The sequence below is a fragment of the Triturus cristatus genome, chromosome 7 (genome assembly GCF_964204655.1).
Source record: "Triturus cristatus chromosome 7, aTriCri1.1, whole genome shotgun sequence".
NCBI classification, from domain to species: domain Eukaryota; kingdom Metazoa; phylum Chordata; class Amphibia; order Caudata; family Salamandridae; genus Triturus; species Triturus cristatus.
This window is the reverse complement of record NC_140590.1, coordinates 1,194,445,106-1,194,459,499: the sequence shown is the minus strand read 5'-3', so window position 1 is coordinate 1,194,459,499 and position 14,394 is coordinate 1,194,445,106. Positions and strand designations below refer to the sequence as shown.

Below are 14,394 nucleotides of genomic sequence, written 5' to 3'. Positions count from 1 at the left end.
AGGGTGTACCACCCTACGGAAACACAATACATTTTTCACTCTGGAGTCCACAAAAGCTTTTCTCGCCTAGATTATATCCTCGCCCCTGCGGCTCTGGTTGGTTATGTCAATGAAATAAGACACCTAGCTAGGGGAATATTCGACCACTCCCCAGTTTGGCTACACATGGAGTATGGGAGGGGAGACTGTACTCAGGTTGCACCTATTAGCCCCTGGCATCTTAGAAACCCCGCAATTAAATCAAAGTTAGAACAGGAAATTGAATACTACTTTGCTGAAAATGACGTCATGGTTGTCTCGGCTCGGGTCCTTTGGGAGGCCTTTAAAACGATGCAATGCATAATCTCCACTTGACACAAGAGGAATATAGGTCCGAGGCGAGGGAAGCTGCCAAAACCATGCTCAGCCACAAGTTAGGGAGTGTATACGAGTTGGGAGACAAGGCCGGGAAACTATTAGCCTGGTTGGACAGGAGAGAAGCAACGATCTGACTGGTCATGGAACTTAATGCAGCGAACGGGAAAAAGCTTACTGATCTGCAGGACATCGCGGATGAGTTTGGTAGATATTATGACTGGGTCTACACTTCTAGGTCCATCAGACGAGAGGTGGATACTAAAGAACTACTGGCTGAAATTCATCTGCCGGTTTTGGCGGATGAGGACAGAAATTCGTTTGAGGGAGACATTGCCTCGGACAAAATAGCACAGGCTATTCGTTCCCTCCAGACTGAGAAAGCAATGGGCCCTAATGGCCTCCCAATAGAATTATACAAATTAAGGCCTGATAAGATAGCCCCCTACCTCAGAGTAATGTTCATAGAGAGTCTTGAGGAGGGTCCCTGCCCCAGGACCATAGATTGGCCACCCTGGTAGTTATACCTAAGGAGGGGAAACCAGAAGACAGCTGTGCGTCGTACCGACCCATATCGCTGATGAACGCTGAGGCCTAAATATTGGCCAAATTGTTTGCCACCGGCTTGATCCATGTCCTTCCGGAACTGGTCCATCTGGACCAATCTGGCTTTATGCCGTCACGTAACACATCCCTGAATTTAAGGAGAGTACAGGGTGTTCTGGGCAGGGCTGACACCATATTAGAAGATGCAGTTGTGGTGTCCTTAGACGCCTCTATGGCGTTTGACACCATAGAGTGGCCATACCTGGTCGCCAACCTGGAAAGAGTGGGATTCGGTCCTAAATTTATCAGTTGGATCCGACTCTTGTACACTGACGCATTAGCGCGAGTAGTAGTCAACAACCAAAAATATGCTATGTTCCGTCTCCGCAGGGGGACTAGACAGGGGTGCCCCCTGTCCCCTCTGCTGTTTGCTCTTACATTAGAACCCTTGGCCTGCTGGATCCGACGAGACCACGCAATAAGAGGGCTGCACTGGGCTGCTGACTGGGAAGACCGGATATCGCTCTACGCAGACATCATTTTGTTGTATTTGGCTTCCCCAAATAGATCCCTGCATAGAGTCCTTAACATTTTGACTAATTTTGATACATACTCCGGGTACACTATTAGCTGGTCAAAATCGCAAATTTTCGTGCTTCAGGGCACACCGCCAGTCCTACCGAAATAATTCTAACTCAAGATAGTGACAGAGGGGTTTAAATATTTGGGGATTTTTATCACTAAAAATCCAAAATTATTCTATAGTACTAACCTATTACCACCGTTGCAGCGACTGAAATCTGATGTAGAACATTGGCAGTCTCTTCTGTTATCAATATTGTGTAGAGCTGCATTATTTAAAATGATGTCTCTGCCTTGGTTTCTATACGTCTTACAAAATTCACCTACCCCGATTCCCACATCATATTTCGGACAGGTGGAAAGTGCGCAGCGAACGCTGCTCTGGAGGAATGGTCGGCCGAGAATCTTGTTTCCGAGGTTAGTGCGGAGCTGATATGATGGGGGTATCGGTTTGCCAAATATAAAAAAATACTACTGAGCTTCACAACTGGCGGCTATCAACGACTACACGCACCGGCCCCCTACGGACCCTGGCTATGCCATGTATAGTTGGCTCCTCCCGGGGGGAAATTATACACGAGCACTATGTTCTGGGCCAGGAAAGTTAATGCCTTTCTCGGCCCTGTAGACGAAGTTTGAGCTCGCAGACACTGAGCGATTCAGATACTTGCAGGTGCAACACTCCCTATACACTGAAATCCCGAAGGGGGAGGACCCTCCTGAGGCCTCTCCTCTCGAAGATAGGCTTCTGGATGGCTACATGCCCAAGAAGGCAATTTCCCTGACATACCTAAAACTTGTAAATCGTTCACCTGATCCCCTCCTGCAGCTCCGTGCAACATGGGAAAGGGACCTAACTGAACTTGATGAGGAGGAGTGGACAGAAGCGCTGGCATCCCCAAGGGAGGGGGCAATATCCTCAAAATTGAAACTGGTGCAGCTGAAAATACTGCACAGGATATATGTAACCGGGCCGGCTTTGGTCAAGATTGGGTATGGAAATGACGCTAATTGCAGGCGGCGTTGTGGCCAAGAGGGCACCTTTTTTCATGTACTGTGGGAATGCCCTCACATAGCGAATTATTGGAGGGCGATTACCTCATGTATGGGAGAAGTTCTGTAGCAGACAATAACAGTGGATGTTAAGCGGTGTCTCCTAAAAATATGGGAGCTGACTGACTTGGGCAAGTAAGGATTAAACCTGGGTAACTCTAGACTTGATGTTCTCTAAGAGGAACGTGGCAAGGAAGTGGGGAGTTCACACAACCCGCCGCTGGGGGAATGGGAAGGGGACATTGATTGGGCCATGTTTCGAGAAAAAACAGTGTACGTCACAAGAGGATGCCCCAGAAAATGGATACAAATATGGGGGAAATGGAACGACTATAGAGGTACCATATGTGAGCCACCTGTGTTACCAGCACAAACGCCCAAGGCGGATCTAATAACTTAATGTTCCAGTGTGCACTTTAAAGAATACTTCAGAAGATGCTGTGGAATTGTGTGTAATGAATAGCAAACTACCATGCTTTATGATTTCTCTCAAATGTAAACTGTGACGGTGTTTTATTAACAATAAAAAGAGTTAAAAAATATATATACTTACCAGTAATATAGGACATAGGAAAGTAAATACAATAATTGTGTGGGTGTTTAAAAATGGATCGGTGGAACGATCTATATAAGGGCACTGAGATGTCCCTGTACATGTGTTCCATTACTTAGCTTTAAGATAAAAACCTTTCCCAAATCCCATAAATTGCTTCCACTGTGCACAGTGACTTAAGATACCAGTTTTGCAATCATGTTTGAATGTTGTGCCTAATGGTATCATAAATCTTGATGTCATTGTTCATACTATGACCTATTCGTTTTCCAGAAATTTTTTCAGTGCTCATAAAAGAAGAGGACGAGGTTGAATCAATGGACATTCAGGACAGCGAGAGAATAGAAAATATTGACATTCAAACAAGTGAGTAAATCAAACTTGTTTAATTAAAATTAGAGGATGGCATATTCAAATAGATTGTCTGTCCCACGAAACCCACACTTCACCTGATTGGGTGCCAGTTTGTCTTATAAGTAAAGCAATAGGACCTCGTCCTAGTTATTAGCTGTGCCACCTATTGTCTAAGTATAATAATCAAACATCACTTGGTAAATGACATAGCAGCTGTATCACAACAGCTAAACACCACAGTGTCCACACAATGATTTCCAGATTTTTACTCTGAGCATGAAGATAGATTTACCTCCCAATCTGACAGCTTGGAAATGTGGACTGATAAGTGAATTTCCTCAGAATATTCCGAGTATGTACATGAAGATGTGGCGAGAAAATTTGGAAGTGAGACACAGGAATAAATGGAATGCCTTCTGAATGATAAAGAGCACCTTGAACTAAATTCAACTCGCAACAGTGAGCCAGTGTAAAGCTCTGAAGGTGTGTGTTTCATATTGAACATGATCCCTGGAGCTTCCATCTTTTAAACCTTCTACCGCTCCTTACAACATGTTATAGTTTGTTCAATGTAGGATCACTACATATGTGACACTCTATTCTCTGGAACTCTTACTGCTTCTCCAACAACAGAATCCTGACAAAATGAAGTTCGGAAAAGCATAGAAAACATATTTGTTACCCTCTGCCTATGGATCCAGGTGATATCCAGCGCTTCACCTTCCGCCAACTATGGATCAATTCTGTTGACTCAGTCTAACTCACTCTCCCCTGTAGTGCTTTGATGTGCCTCACTGTAGTGTGGGTGCTTTATAGACGTGTGTAATAAAATAATATTGCATATTGAAACAAGAAAATTGGAGTACAGTGTGTTATGTAGACTCACTGCCTCATTGTGAGTTCAATCCTAAATTTGAAATCTTGTTCACACTGAGCCCAATTTCAGATCATGGGTACCACACAAATTACACTAGGATTCAGGGTCAATTGCTAACAGTTTGCATCTGATTTGTAATCACAGGTTCTACGCAGAACTCGGTCCTGGTATTTTTGCATGCACTATTTGTTTCATGGCAACATCTGGAGGAAATCACATGCTCAAACCAGTGCTGAACTGATACATGCCTGATTTACCAGTATGTGTACTGCCATTATCCAGGCACATGCTTGAATTTGTTTCTGCCATGCCAAAGTAGGTTTCACATATGAATGTAGAATGTCAGAGATTGTTTATTTGTGCGGTTCAAGGTGCAAGACTTTTCCAGGTTTGCTGGTGTATGTGTGTTGTTCAGAAATGTGTAAGGTTTTTAGATTTATACATTGCCAAAGGTTTAAGAGGATGGTGCCTTGTCACATTACTGTATGCATCATAAGCCACAATTTAGACATTCAAAGAACATCCCAATTGGTACATTGAAACATGTAATATTAAAGTGGTGGGTTATGTTCAGGACTGTTTGATGCATTTCATATAAGCAAAACTGAGTTTCAGAATGTATAATAACAAAATAAAAATGAGTGTCATGCTATGGAATTGCTGAACAACAAAGATGTGAGGGAATGAGTTTCATATAGGACGGATCATAATTCAGAATTCACATTAATAAGGTGGTGTATTCTTGGGCACATAGCACCCCTAGGATCGGAGGAAATTGCATTAGGCGATTGTTAACTTGTTCCACCTGTGAGACTACTGGGTCAGAAATGGCTGGACCAGCCTGCACAAAGTCTTAAAGTAAATGAAGTTTCAGAGGCTTCCTAATGGACTGCAAAATGATATAACTTCAGAAGGGAAGACCAAGAAAGAACAAATTCCAATGAAAGTGGCCTGTTCTGCGAGCAACAGCATAACACCCACCCACTTGTTTGAAGTGGGCTCAACACAAGCTGGCCCCAAAGAGGCGATCAGTACCTTTTGGGCAGTTAGCTAAAGCCCATATGTTCAGCGAGACCTAGACCAGGGGACTCCCACATTTTCTGTAGTGAGAGCTACTTCTTGTTACTGAAAAGCACCCTGAGCTACTGCCTAATATATGGGTGTTAGATAAGGATACATAAAGTCCAAGTAACTTAAGCACTGCCCTAGAGTAGCCCAGTCCTGCTCCAGTGACCATATATCATTAATGCCACATAAGCTCTATAGTATTGTTAATTTGTGGGGTACCCAAGGATCAGATTTGTCCCTTGTTTATGAATCACTCAGCGGTGAGAGTTTAGTTTAGTCATGTGCTCTCACTTTCATGCAGTACATAAGGTGACACTGTTCTCATTTTGAGAGTCAGGGCACAAAGGACCATTAGCAATATTAGATATCTAAAAGTAACCATATCTTGTCAGTGACCGGCACACTGTACTGCTGTCAAACAATAATGACATACAAATTAACGTATGGAGAGATTGTTTTTAAGAGTATGTGAAACCGAGAAAGGACTCACAATGCTCATCTGACATCATCAAAAACGAGCATTTGCAATGCAATAGGTCTCGCATTTACGAGAGTTTGAGCTGTTGGCATTGTAAATAATAATGCCTTTTATTTATGTGTTGTTTTTAAAACGGATAAATAAAAGGCTTTGTCATTTACAATGCCAATAGCTCCAACCCACTCACAAATGCGAGACCTATTGCATTACTAATGCCCTTGGCACCCGTGCTATAATAAACAGAAAGCGTTAGGAGACAGTGTAGTGTGTTCTACCTGAAACAGCAAGCAGGAGAAAGCAATAAATAAGACACATTGGGACTTGAAAGCAACGTGAGCGGTTTTCTTTAAAAAAGTGACAAAGTCCCTTTCTGTATGGTCGGTCTTGGAAACTTTTTTGAGATTTTTTGACTTGCAGACTTTCACCAGGGCCTAGCCACTTTTTGTATCCGACCCAGGCTCTAACACAGTCAGCCATTTTTTAACTCAATGATTTTCCCAGGGTTGCTATAGAATTTCAAACTGAATGCTTCACCATTTATTTTGAACTAAATGTACTTCAGTATATATTTTGAGACATTCAAGCTACATTAATGTGTCCTCAAGGCTTAGAGGTCATTTTGCATAATCTCCATGCTGCTGCACAGCTTAAGAACAGGGTTTTCTGCTCACACTTGCCTCTGTTAACAGATTGTAGAAAATAGAGACACTCATTCGTGCAATGGTGGATTTTGACAGTCAGTGCAATCATGTTTTTTTATCATACATTTTTAGGAAATAGCCATCCCTTCTTCATCTCTGGTGCACAAAGAGTTGAGATACATGAAGGTCATAATGCACCATCTTAGCTCGAGCTTGGCACCCAATTCAGTGTGAGCAAGAAGGCCGACACTCTAAAAAGGGCTACAAAGTTATTTCATGTCTAGTCTCTTTACGAAAAGGAGACCAAAAAATATGTAAGGGATGGAATAGTGAATAGTTAACCATGAAACACCTTACGTAATAACAATGAATACCTAGTCACATAGGGTAATTGATGCCATAATTAATTTATGCTTAATTATGTGTATTGTTTGGCTGTGCCTATTTTGAGCTTATCTGTGTTTTAGTGTGTGCTTTCTTCTTTGCCTGTGTGTACGAATCCTTGACTGCATGCCTCTCTGTTTATGTATGTAGTCTGTTCCTTTCATGTCAGTCTGCAGATGTGACTGTACTGCTGTCTAGCTTATGATTGGTTGTGTGAAAGTGTGGCTCACACGGGTGGTTTCTGGTCTGTGTGCCACCGGGCGCCTATGTTTAGAGTCATCCTCTTATTCTGTTCTACTTTGTCTACTCTGAGTACAACTTCATGACTTCAGCTTCAATGTGTGATGTATTACTTTTACTGACAAGTAGAAGCTCACTGGTGCCTTAGAAAACTGTTTATTATTGCATTTTCCTTTCACCTCTTCCTGCTGGTGTGTCCAGGTTAGCGTGGGCACTGGCATCCTTGGTGCTGACATGTTCACATGAATGCATACTTTCATTTGAGCGCTCTTTTTACTCTACCCGTCCCAGCCCTCCTGTCAAAGATACGTGCCAGAAACCCGTTGTAATGAATCGTGAGGCTGCTCTGGATTTGATTCTGACAGAAGGCTAATCCAAAGGTACAGAGATGCCCGCCCCCCGGGGCGTCATTATTTTGGAGCTCGGTCTTGATATCTGTATTCTCAGTATGCCACCGCTAAGGTTTCTCTAGGAGCTTGGCATTAGTACAGTCCCGGAAAAAAACACAACTGTTCTTCAGTAGATGATACCTTTGATATGCCCAGGGCATACCTCATCTCGCTTCATTGCTCGGCCCCTCTCGGTATGCCTGTCTTGCACGCTGATATATTTAGCCCAAGCTTACCAACTAGACCATAATTGTTGCACTTTACTATGGGAGGAGTGTGTCATTGGGGTAGTGGGATCCTTATATCAAGAAGGCTGGGTATGAGGAAACAAGCATTGGCATAGCCAATAGGTCTCGCCTTTGGGACCTTATAAGTGTTTAGCCATGCAACAGTTGCATAACTAAATACTTATAAGGTCCCAAAAGCGAGACCTATTGGCTATGCCAAGCAGCCGTGCGAAAGTGATCGAGATCGCGATCAAACATCAAAGCGGCCGTGAAAGTGAAAGTAATTGCGATAAAGCGCTGCGCGCGCGCACGCACATGCACTGTAGCTCTAGACTAGCCTGGTAGCACTTTTTGGAGCCCTCTCAATAAGTCTCGCCAGACCAGCGCATGCGCTGGGTCAGGCAATACCTAAAAAAACGCTCTGGACCTATAGGTGCTCGTAACAAAAGTGTTATTTAAATAAGGGTTGCTTAATGAAGTTCATAACTTGTTTCAACACAGCGTTTCCAGCATATTCTCTGTGGTTTCTACTCACTGTGAAAAAGGTGTGTTGTATTTGGTTTAATGATAAAACCCTTTTGCCAAATTAGGACATGGATTCGATGGTCTGATTCACAGATCACTGCAGATGTCAGCGGTGGGTGTTTAACATTGCTTACTTGAACTATTGCTTCATATCATTTTCTCAGAACTGCTGCTTCCCCGTGCTCGCCACAGTATCATTTACACTGCTGTCATTTCATTCCACCACTTCCACTAAGACAGTTCCATGCATTTGCCACTTTTTCTCCAAAAACATAACTTCTACTGTAACCCCATAGTCTCTGGCCTCTGGGTCTAATCGGATCCCCAGAGTAGATTTCAAACAAGCGCGCGCACCTCGCGCTGAAAGTAAAAAAAAAAAAAGACGAGGAGAGGAGGAGGCAGCAGGGGGAGGGGAGAGAGGAGGGGGCCTGCGCCTGTTTCCCTTGCGGGAGCGAGCAGGAACCATCTGTTAATTACAAACAGATGGTTTCAAAGCTCGCTCCCTCAAGGGAATCGCCCAACGTGCACGCGTTGCCATTGAAAGCAATGCAAAGCGTGCACGTTTTTATTAGAAAAAGGGAGTCGATTACTAAAGGTCTCCTCCAATGCAACGCATGCGCGCTGCATAGGTGAGACCTAAAAAGGAAGACAAACTTCCTCAACAAAAGCCTCAATTCAGAAAGAAGAAAGTGGCAGGTATTTCCATTAAATATGCCACACATATTGAGGATGCTGCTTCAGATAAATGAGTGGACACTGACACTGCTAGACAGCGGGGCAGAGGTCATGATAGTTCGCCAGACTCTTGAAGAGTTTCTGGTGGCGATGGCAACTAATGTTTTTATTCAGGTGGAAACACCTGATCAGCTGGTTAGCTTTCCAGATTGGTAGTTTGGTTTGGACATCCAGATTGAGGGTGATATACCATGTACCATTAAAGTAATTGTTTGGGAACATTTAACACTTACATATAAAAATTCTCTTGGCTGAAAGGGATTGGCCACCAGAGTTTGTTTGGAAAGTCCCACAAGGGGATAATACTGCCATCTTTTTCCATCCTAGTTCCGTAAGCTGTCAAACAAGCGTATGCCATGGAGTGGGCACTTGCACAACCCACTGCATTATACCGCAACCATGTTAGATATGATCAAGATTCACCTTATCATGTCATACCTATATGGTCTAGCCCGCAAGTTCAACCAAAATACCATATTAAGCATAAAAGTAAATGCCCAGCTAGAGAACGTAGAACACAACTAGACTATCAAGGCATAATTGAGCCTTGTATCTCACCTATGAGCAATCCTTTGTTTCCAGTAGTAAAACCAGATCATTCATATTGCTTGGTCTTAGATTACAGACATTTAAACAGGACATTTGCAGTTCAAAATTCACGCAGTTCAGCACTAATGAGGAACATTGTCAGTAAAAAATACAAAACAACATTAGACATTTCAAATGGCTTTTTCTGTTAAAACATCGCTCCTTAATGCAGGGATTTAACTGCATTCATTGAATTAGGGTCTCTAAAACAATTTTGTAGACTGCATCAGGGATATAAGAACAGTCCTGGTTTGTTCTCTGCCCGAGTAACATACATTTTATACAAAATTGACTCAGAAGCATTGTCCTTTTTAGTTGATATATACCTTACAGATGATGAATTACACATTTAGCAGAGTAGATCGCATTGTTGTGGGATTTGCTGAACAAGGCAACAAATTCAACTTCCAGAAAACAAAATATGCCTATCTCAGTGTTCTGTTCTTACAGGATGCAAGTTATCAAATGAAGGCAAAAGCTCCTTAGCCCCCTATTTTTAGAGAAATGTGCACTCTTACAACCACCAGATACAGTAAAAAAGCTACAATCACTTTTGGGTTTTCTCAACTATGGTAGAACAAACTATGCACAACGGGTGAAACAGTTTTATGAATTAATCCGTCCAGAATTTATAAGTACACATTGGATATCAGAACATACACAGATTCTGAGAACACTGCAAACATACATGCATGCATCCAAACATTTACACACACGCGTCAACACCACAAATTTGGTGATAAGCATAATTGAAGGAGTCACTGGCTACTCATATGTCACTTTCAATGAAGGTGATACCGTACCGATTGCATATAAATCGTATTAGTATTAAAATGCAGAAGTGCGTTTTGCACCTACAGAAAAAATACTAACTACAGTTCAGACAGACTCTTCCGTTATCTGTTGCGGGTAGAGTTGCTTTAGTAAAGATGGTCACTTTACCGAGGTCCCTCTATTACTTTGGGACGCTCCCCATTTGTATCCCAGGTAAGTTCTTTGCGCAGCTTAACACTTTAATTACAGGGTTCCTGTGGGGGTCTGGGAGATGGAGGGTTGCTCTGTTTACTATGCAGCGGCCTAGGGCAGAGGGGGGCCTTGCGTTGCCGGACCTTGAGGCCTATTACCATGCTGCGCAACTCCAATGGTTTACGGGTTAGCGGGTCACATCAGGCATCCGGAAGATCTGGGGGGTCGGATCCGAGTTGGCGTCTTTTGTCCTGTGTTCTATTGCGGGTGCCGCTGGGAGGGGAATCAGTGCCGCCTGATGTGCGCGTGGTACAGCGATGCTGGGCGTGCATGGCCAGGAGGGCGCACATCAGGACCCCATACTCGCCCGAGATCCCGCTGAAGATGTGCGAGGTGCTGCCCTATGGGGGTGACTGGAGCAAGCTGCAGTCCTGGGAAGAAGCGGGGGTCCTCACATTAGGTGACCTCTACGAGGATGTCAACCTCCTCCCTTTCAATGATCTCATGGATCGCCATGATCTTCCGCAAGGGGACTTCCTATTTCATGCGGCCCTGATGGCGGCTGTCAGAAAGCCCTGGCGGAAGGGACTGGAGGAACCGGACACGTTCCTCGCCTGTCAGTATGTAGTGCTGGCAGCGGGAACTATTAAAGCGGTAACCTGTCTTTATCGGCGGATTACCCAGGACTTGTGCCAACCTCTGACAGCGTTGCGACTCAAATGGGAGGCAGACTTGGGGAAACCCATTGAGGAAATCCTTGGGGGGAAGTTGTCGTGATAGCATGGAAGAGCTCCCGGAATGCGTGCTTTCAGCTAATCCAATTCTATGTTTTACATAGGGCATACTTAACACCCGGTAAAATCAAAGACTATTTTGGGCCGTCGTCCGCTTGTCCCTGTTGTACTGTGGAGGCGGCGAAGTTTCTACACATGTTCTGGGACTGCCCGCAGTTGTGGGACTATTGGCGAGGGGTGACGACTACCTTGGCGACTGTGACGGAGAGGGAGATAGCCATGACACCAAGGGTTTGCTTGGTGCACGGGTTTCCGCACACTGCCAAGACCAAAATCACCAGCAAGTTCATTGATCTGGGGTTAGTCCTGGCAAAAAGAGAGCTTACTACCCATTGGAATGCAAGGGAGGGACCTGCTCTTGTGCGCTGATAACGGGAGCTTGTGAAGTGGGCGGAGAGTGAAGGTAACTACAGGCTATGCATGGCTAGGCGTAATGGGAGCGAGAAATTAATGGAAATGGCTCGGGCGTGGGCGGCGCTGGTGGAACTGGCTAAGCACCCCCCTGATGAGGAAGGGGCTCTGGGTGAGATGGAGGGCGCACAGGCAACCCCTGGAGTGGCTGTCTCTTGATGAAAGAGGGGCATGTTGAGGTTGATGAGGGACTGGAAAGAACCCCCCCCCGATGTTCCCGGTCTGCCTTAGAAAGAGATCTGCAAGGCAAGGACTCTGGTGGGTGGTGCAGGAGAGCTGGGAGATTCCCTGAGTATTTTTAAGTGGCTAGTGGTGTGCTGGGGGGGCGGTGGTTGTGGTGGGGGGGCTTTGTTGGGGTGCTTAAGGGATAGGGGGTGGGTTGGGTATTGGGAGTTTTCTATTTGAATCTGCATTTCGGACTGTTACAGACATGGAGGTGAACAGAACTATATGTAAGGCTAACTGTGGGGAGATAGTGTGCTCCTGAGGGACCCTGTCGAGGCTTTTTGCTTGTAGCCATCTGGAAATGGCCGCAGGAATGCTAATGGTTATAATTGTAATGCATATTGCCTCTCCAACTTCTTCTCTATGATGCCCATAAGGCTGTTTGTATGGCTTTTTCAGAAAACCAATAAAAGTCTGTTTAAAAAAAAAAACTTCAGTTCAGACAGCTGTAAAGAGCATTGGCTCAGGGAAAACGCGTTATTGTGGTAACTACCATTTTAGCCCTATCTTTTTTTTTAAAAGAAACGTTTCAGTTTCATTTTTTAAGAGTAGGCAGTGGTCCCTGGGACCACTGCCTGCTCTTAAAAAATATTTTCGCAAAACTCACAAAGGGGAAGGGGTGGTAAACTGCAAATGCGGTCGCAAAACGATTATACATTGCTGGTAGACTCGCTACCAGCAATGGACGCCCTTGGCATGCCCCTTCCTAATAGTGGGTCGCAAACCATATTTTGCGAGTCGGTAGTAGGTTACAGAGTCGTAAAATATGGTTTGTGCATGGAGCAGATCAATTTTGCGGTCACAAACAAGCCGAATTCCCGTTTGCAACCGCAAAAAAGGTCATTCATCTGCCCCTTGCTGTGTTATCTGAAGGGTGCTCCAGCTGCCTTGATTCGGCCTTCATTCGGATTGCTTACAATTGCAAGTTATTTGATTCTGAACGACCAGGGTTGCTGTGGGATGAAACAGGGAGTACCGTATGTGGTGACGGTATCCAGGGTCGTGGCTTGTTGTAATAACATGTTATTTCCACCTGCAATTACAGTCAGAGAAGTGACAGTATGGCCTTAAATAGCTTTTTTTAACATGAATTTTGATAAGTTGATAGACTGAAAGCCTTCTTGTTCCAGAATATGTCGCATTAGCATCTGCTAGAGAGACGTTTAACCTCCAAATTATTTTAAGTGCAATTATGCAGTGTGGGTGCTAGTATGCCAAATGGGTTGAGGTGGCATATTTGTGGGAATTTATGTACACATATTTATAACAAGAATTGCTATGCTCCTCTTTTCATCCCTGAAATACATGTGCACTCTGTCGTCTCCCTTTTTTAGCAATCAAAATTACTTAGTGAAGTGAATGTCAACAAAAACATGCTTAAATATATTCTTTTTTTTTTTTTTTAATATTTCTATTAAGTTTTTCTATTTCCAAACAGAAAGAAATCAGATAATTTTGGACATAGCACCGTCACTTGTCTGAGATGCACATAGGACAAGAAAACATGAGAACAGTCCTTAATCACCATAAAAGAGAGCAAACATAAATTCAAAATTATTTTCAAACATTCTCCTTCCACCTCATGATAGGTTCCCATATGCATTTTCCAAGGATTCTACCTTTTTTCCCCTTCCTATCATATATCCCTTTTTCCAGATTATATACTGACAGCAATCTAGCCAACCATTGATGAAAGGTTGGGACTACCTTATCCAGCCATGCTGTTGCCAGACAGATTCTTAAAACTGACATTGCCATAAACAAAAAATAATCCGAACTGCATTAATCATTTCCCCCACCTACCCCAAGAATAATCCATGCTGGCATAAGGGTAACATTAATTCCTAAAGTTTTATCAAAAAAAGATTCAATGGCCCTATGTAACAAATTAAGTTGCGGACATAGTGCAAAGACAGGGATAATATCAGCCTCAACATTATCACACCGGGGGCACCTAATTCCGCCCCCCCCCCCCCCCATTGAGCGATCCTAGCAAGTGTATGATATAAATAATATATTGTTTTATAGTGTTGGGCATGCAATGCTGCCGAGCAGAGTATAGTCCGCCCCAACTCAAGAGAGTCCTGAAAACAATCCTGGCCCACCTGGAGCTTATCTGCCCATTTCCTTCCATATTTTTCCAGATCGTCGCTTTGTAAAACCGACAGCTCAGCGTAGAATCTTCTAATAGAACATTCTGCCCCACCCTCAATTACATCCCATATCCTATTTTTACAGAACCCGGCAGTGCCACCCTGTTTATTTGTCAAATAACTCCGAACTTGCAAAAACTTAAAAAAAATATTCCTAGTAATACCATACTTCCCCTGGATATCAGCGAACTGGAGGATGCCATTAGCCCCCATCAGATCCCCCAATTTCCGAATCCCCCGCCGGCCCCAAT

General features: G+C 43.9%; 1 protein-coding gene across 4 annotated transcripts in view; it reads left to right on the top strand.

The window, feature by feature from the left end:
* Positions 1 to 14,394, top strand: part of LOC146811575 (uncharacterized) — a 90,013-nt gene that overhangs the window by 68,138 nt on the left and 7,481 nt on the right. For 2 of the 4 annotated variants that reach the window (XM_085618547.1, XM_085618546.1), the window contains exon 9: positions 3,362 to 3,454. The exons of the other annotated variants lie outside the window; for them this stretch is intronic. In XM_085618547.1, coding sequence (XP_085474673.1) covers positions 3,362 to 3,454 — 93 coding nt within the window. The remainder of the gene's footprint in view (positions 1 to 3,361; positions 3,455 to 14,394) is intronic. 4 annotated transcript variants of the gene reach the window in all.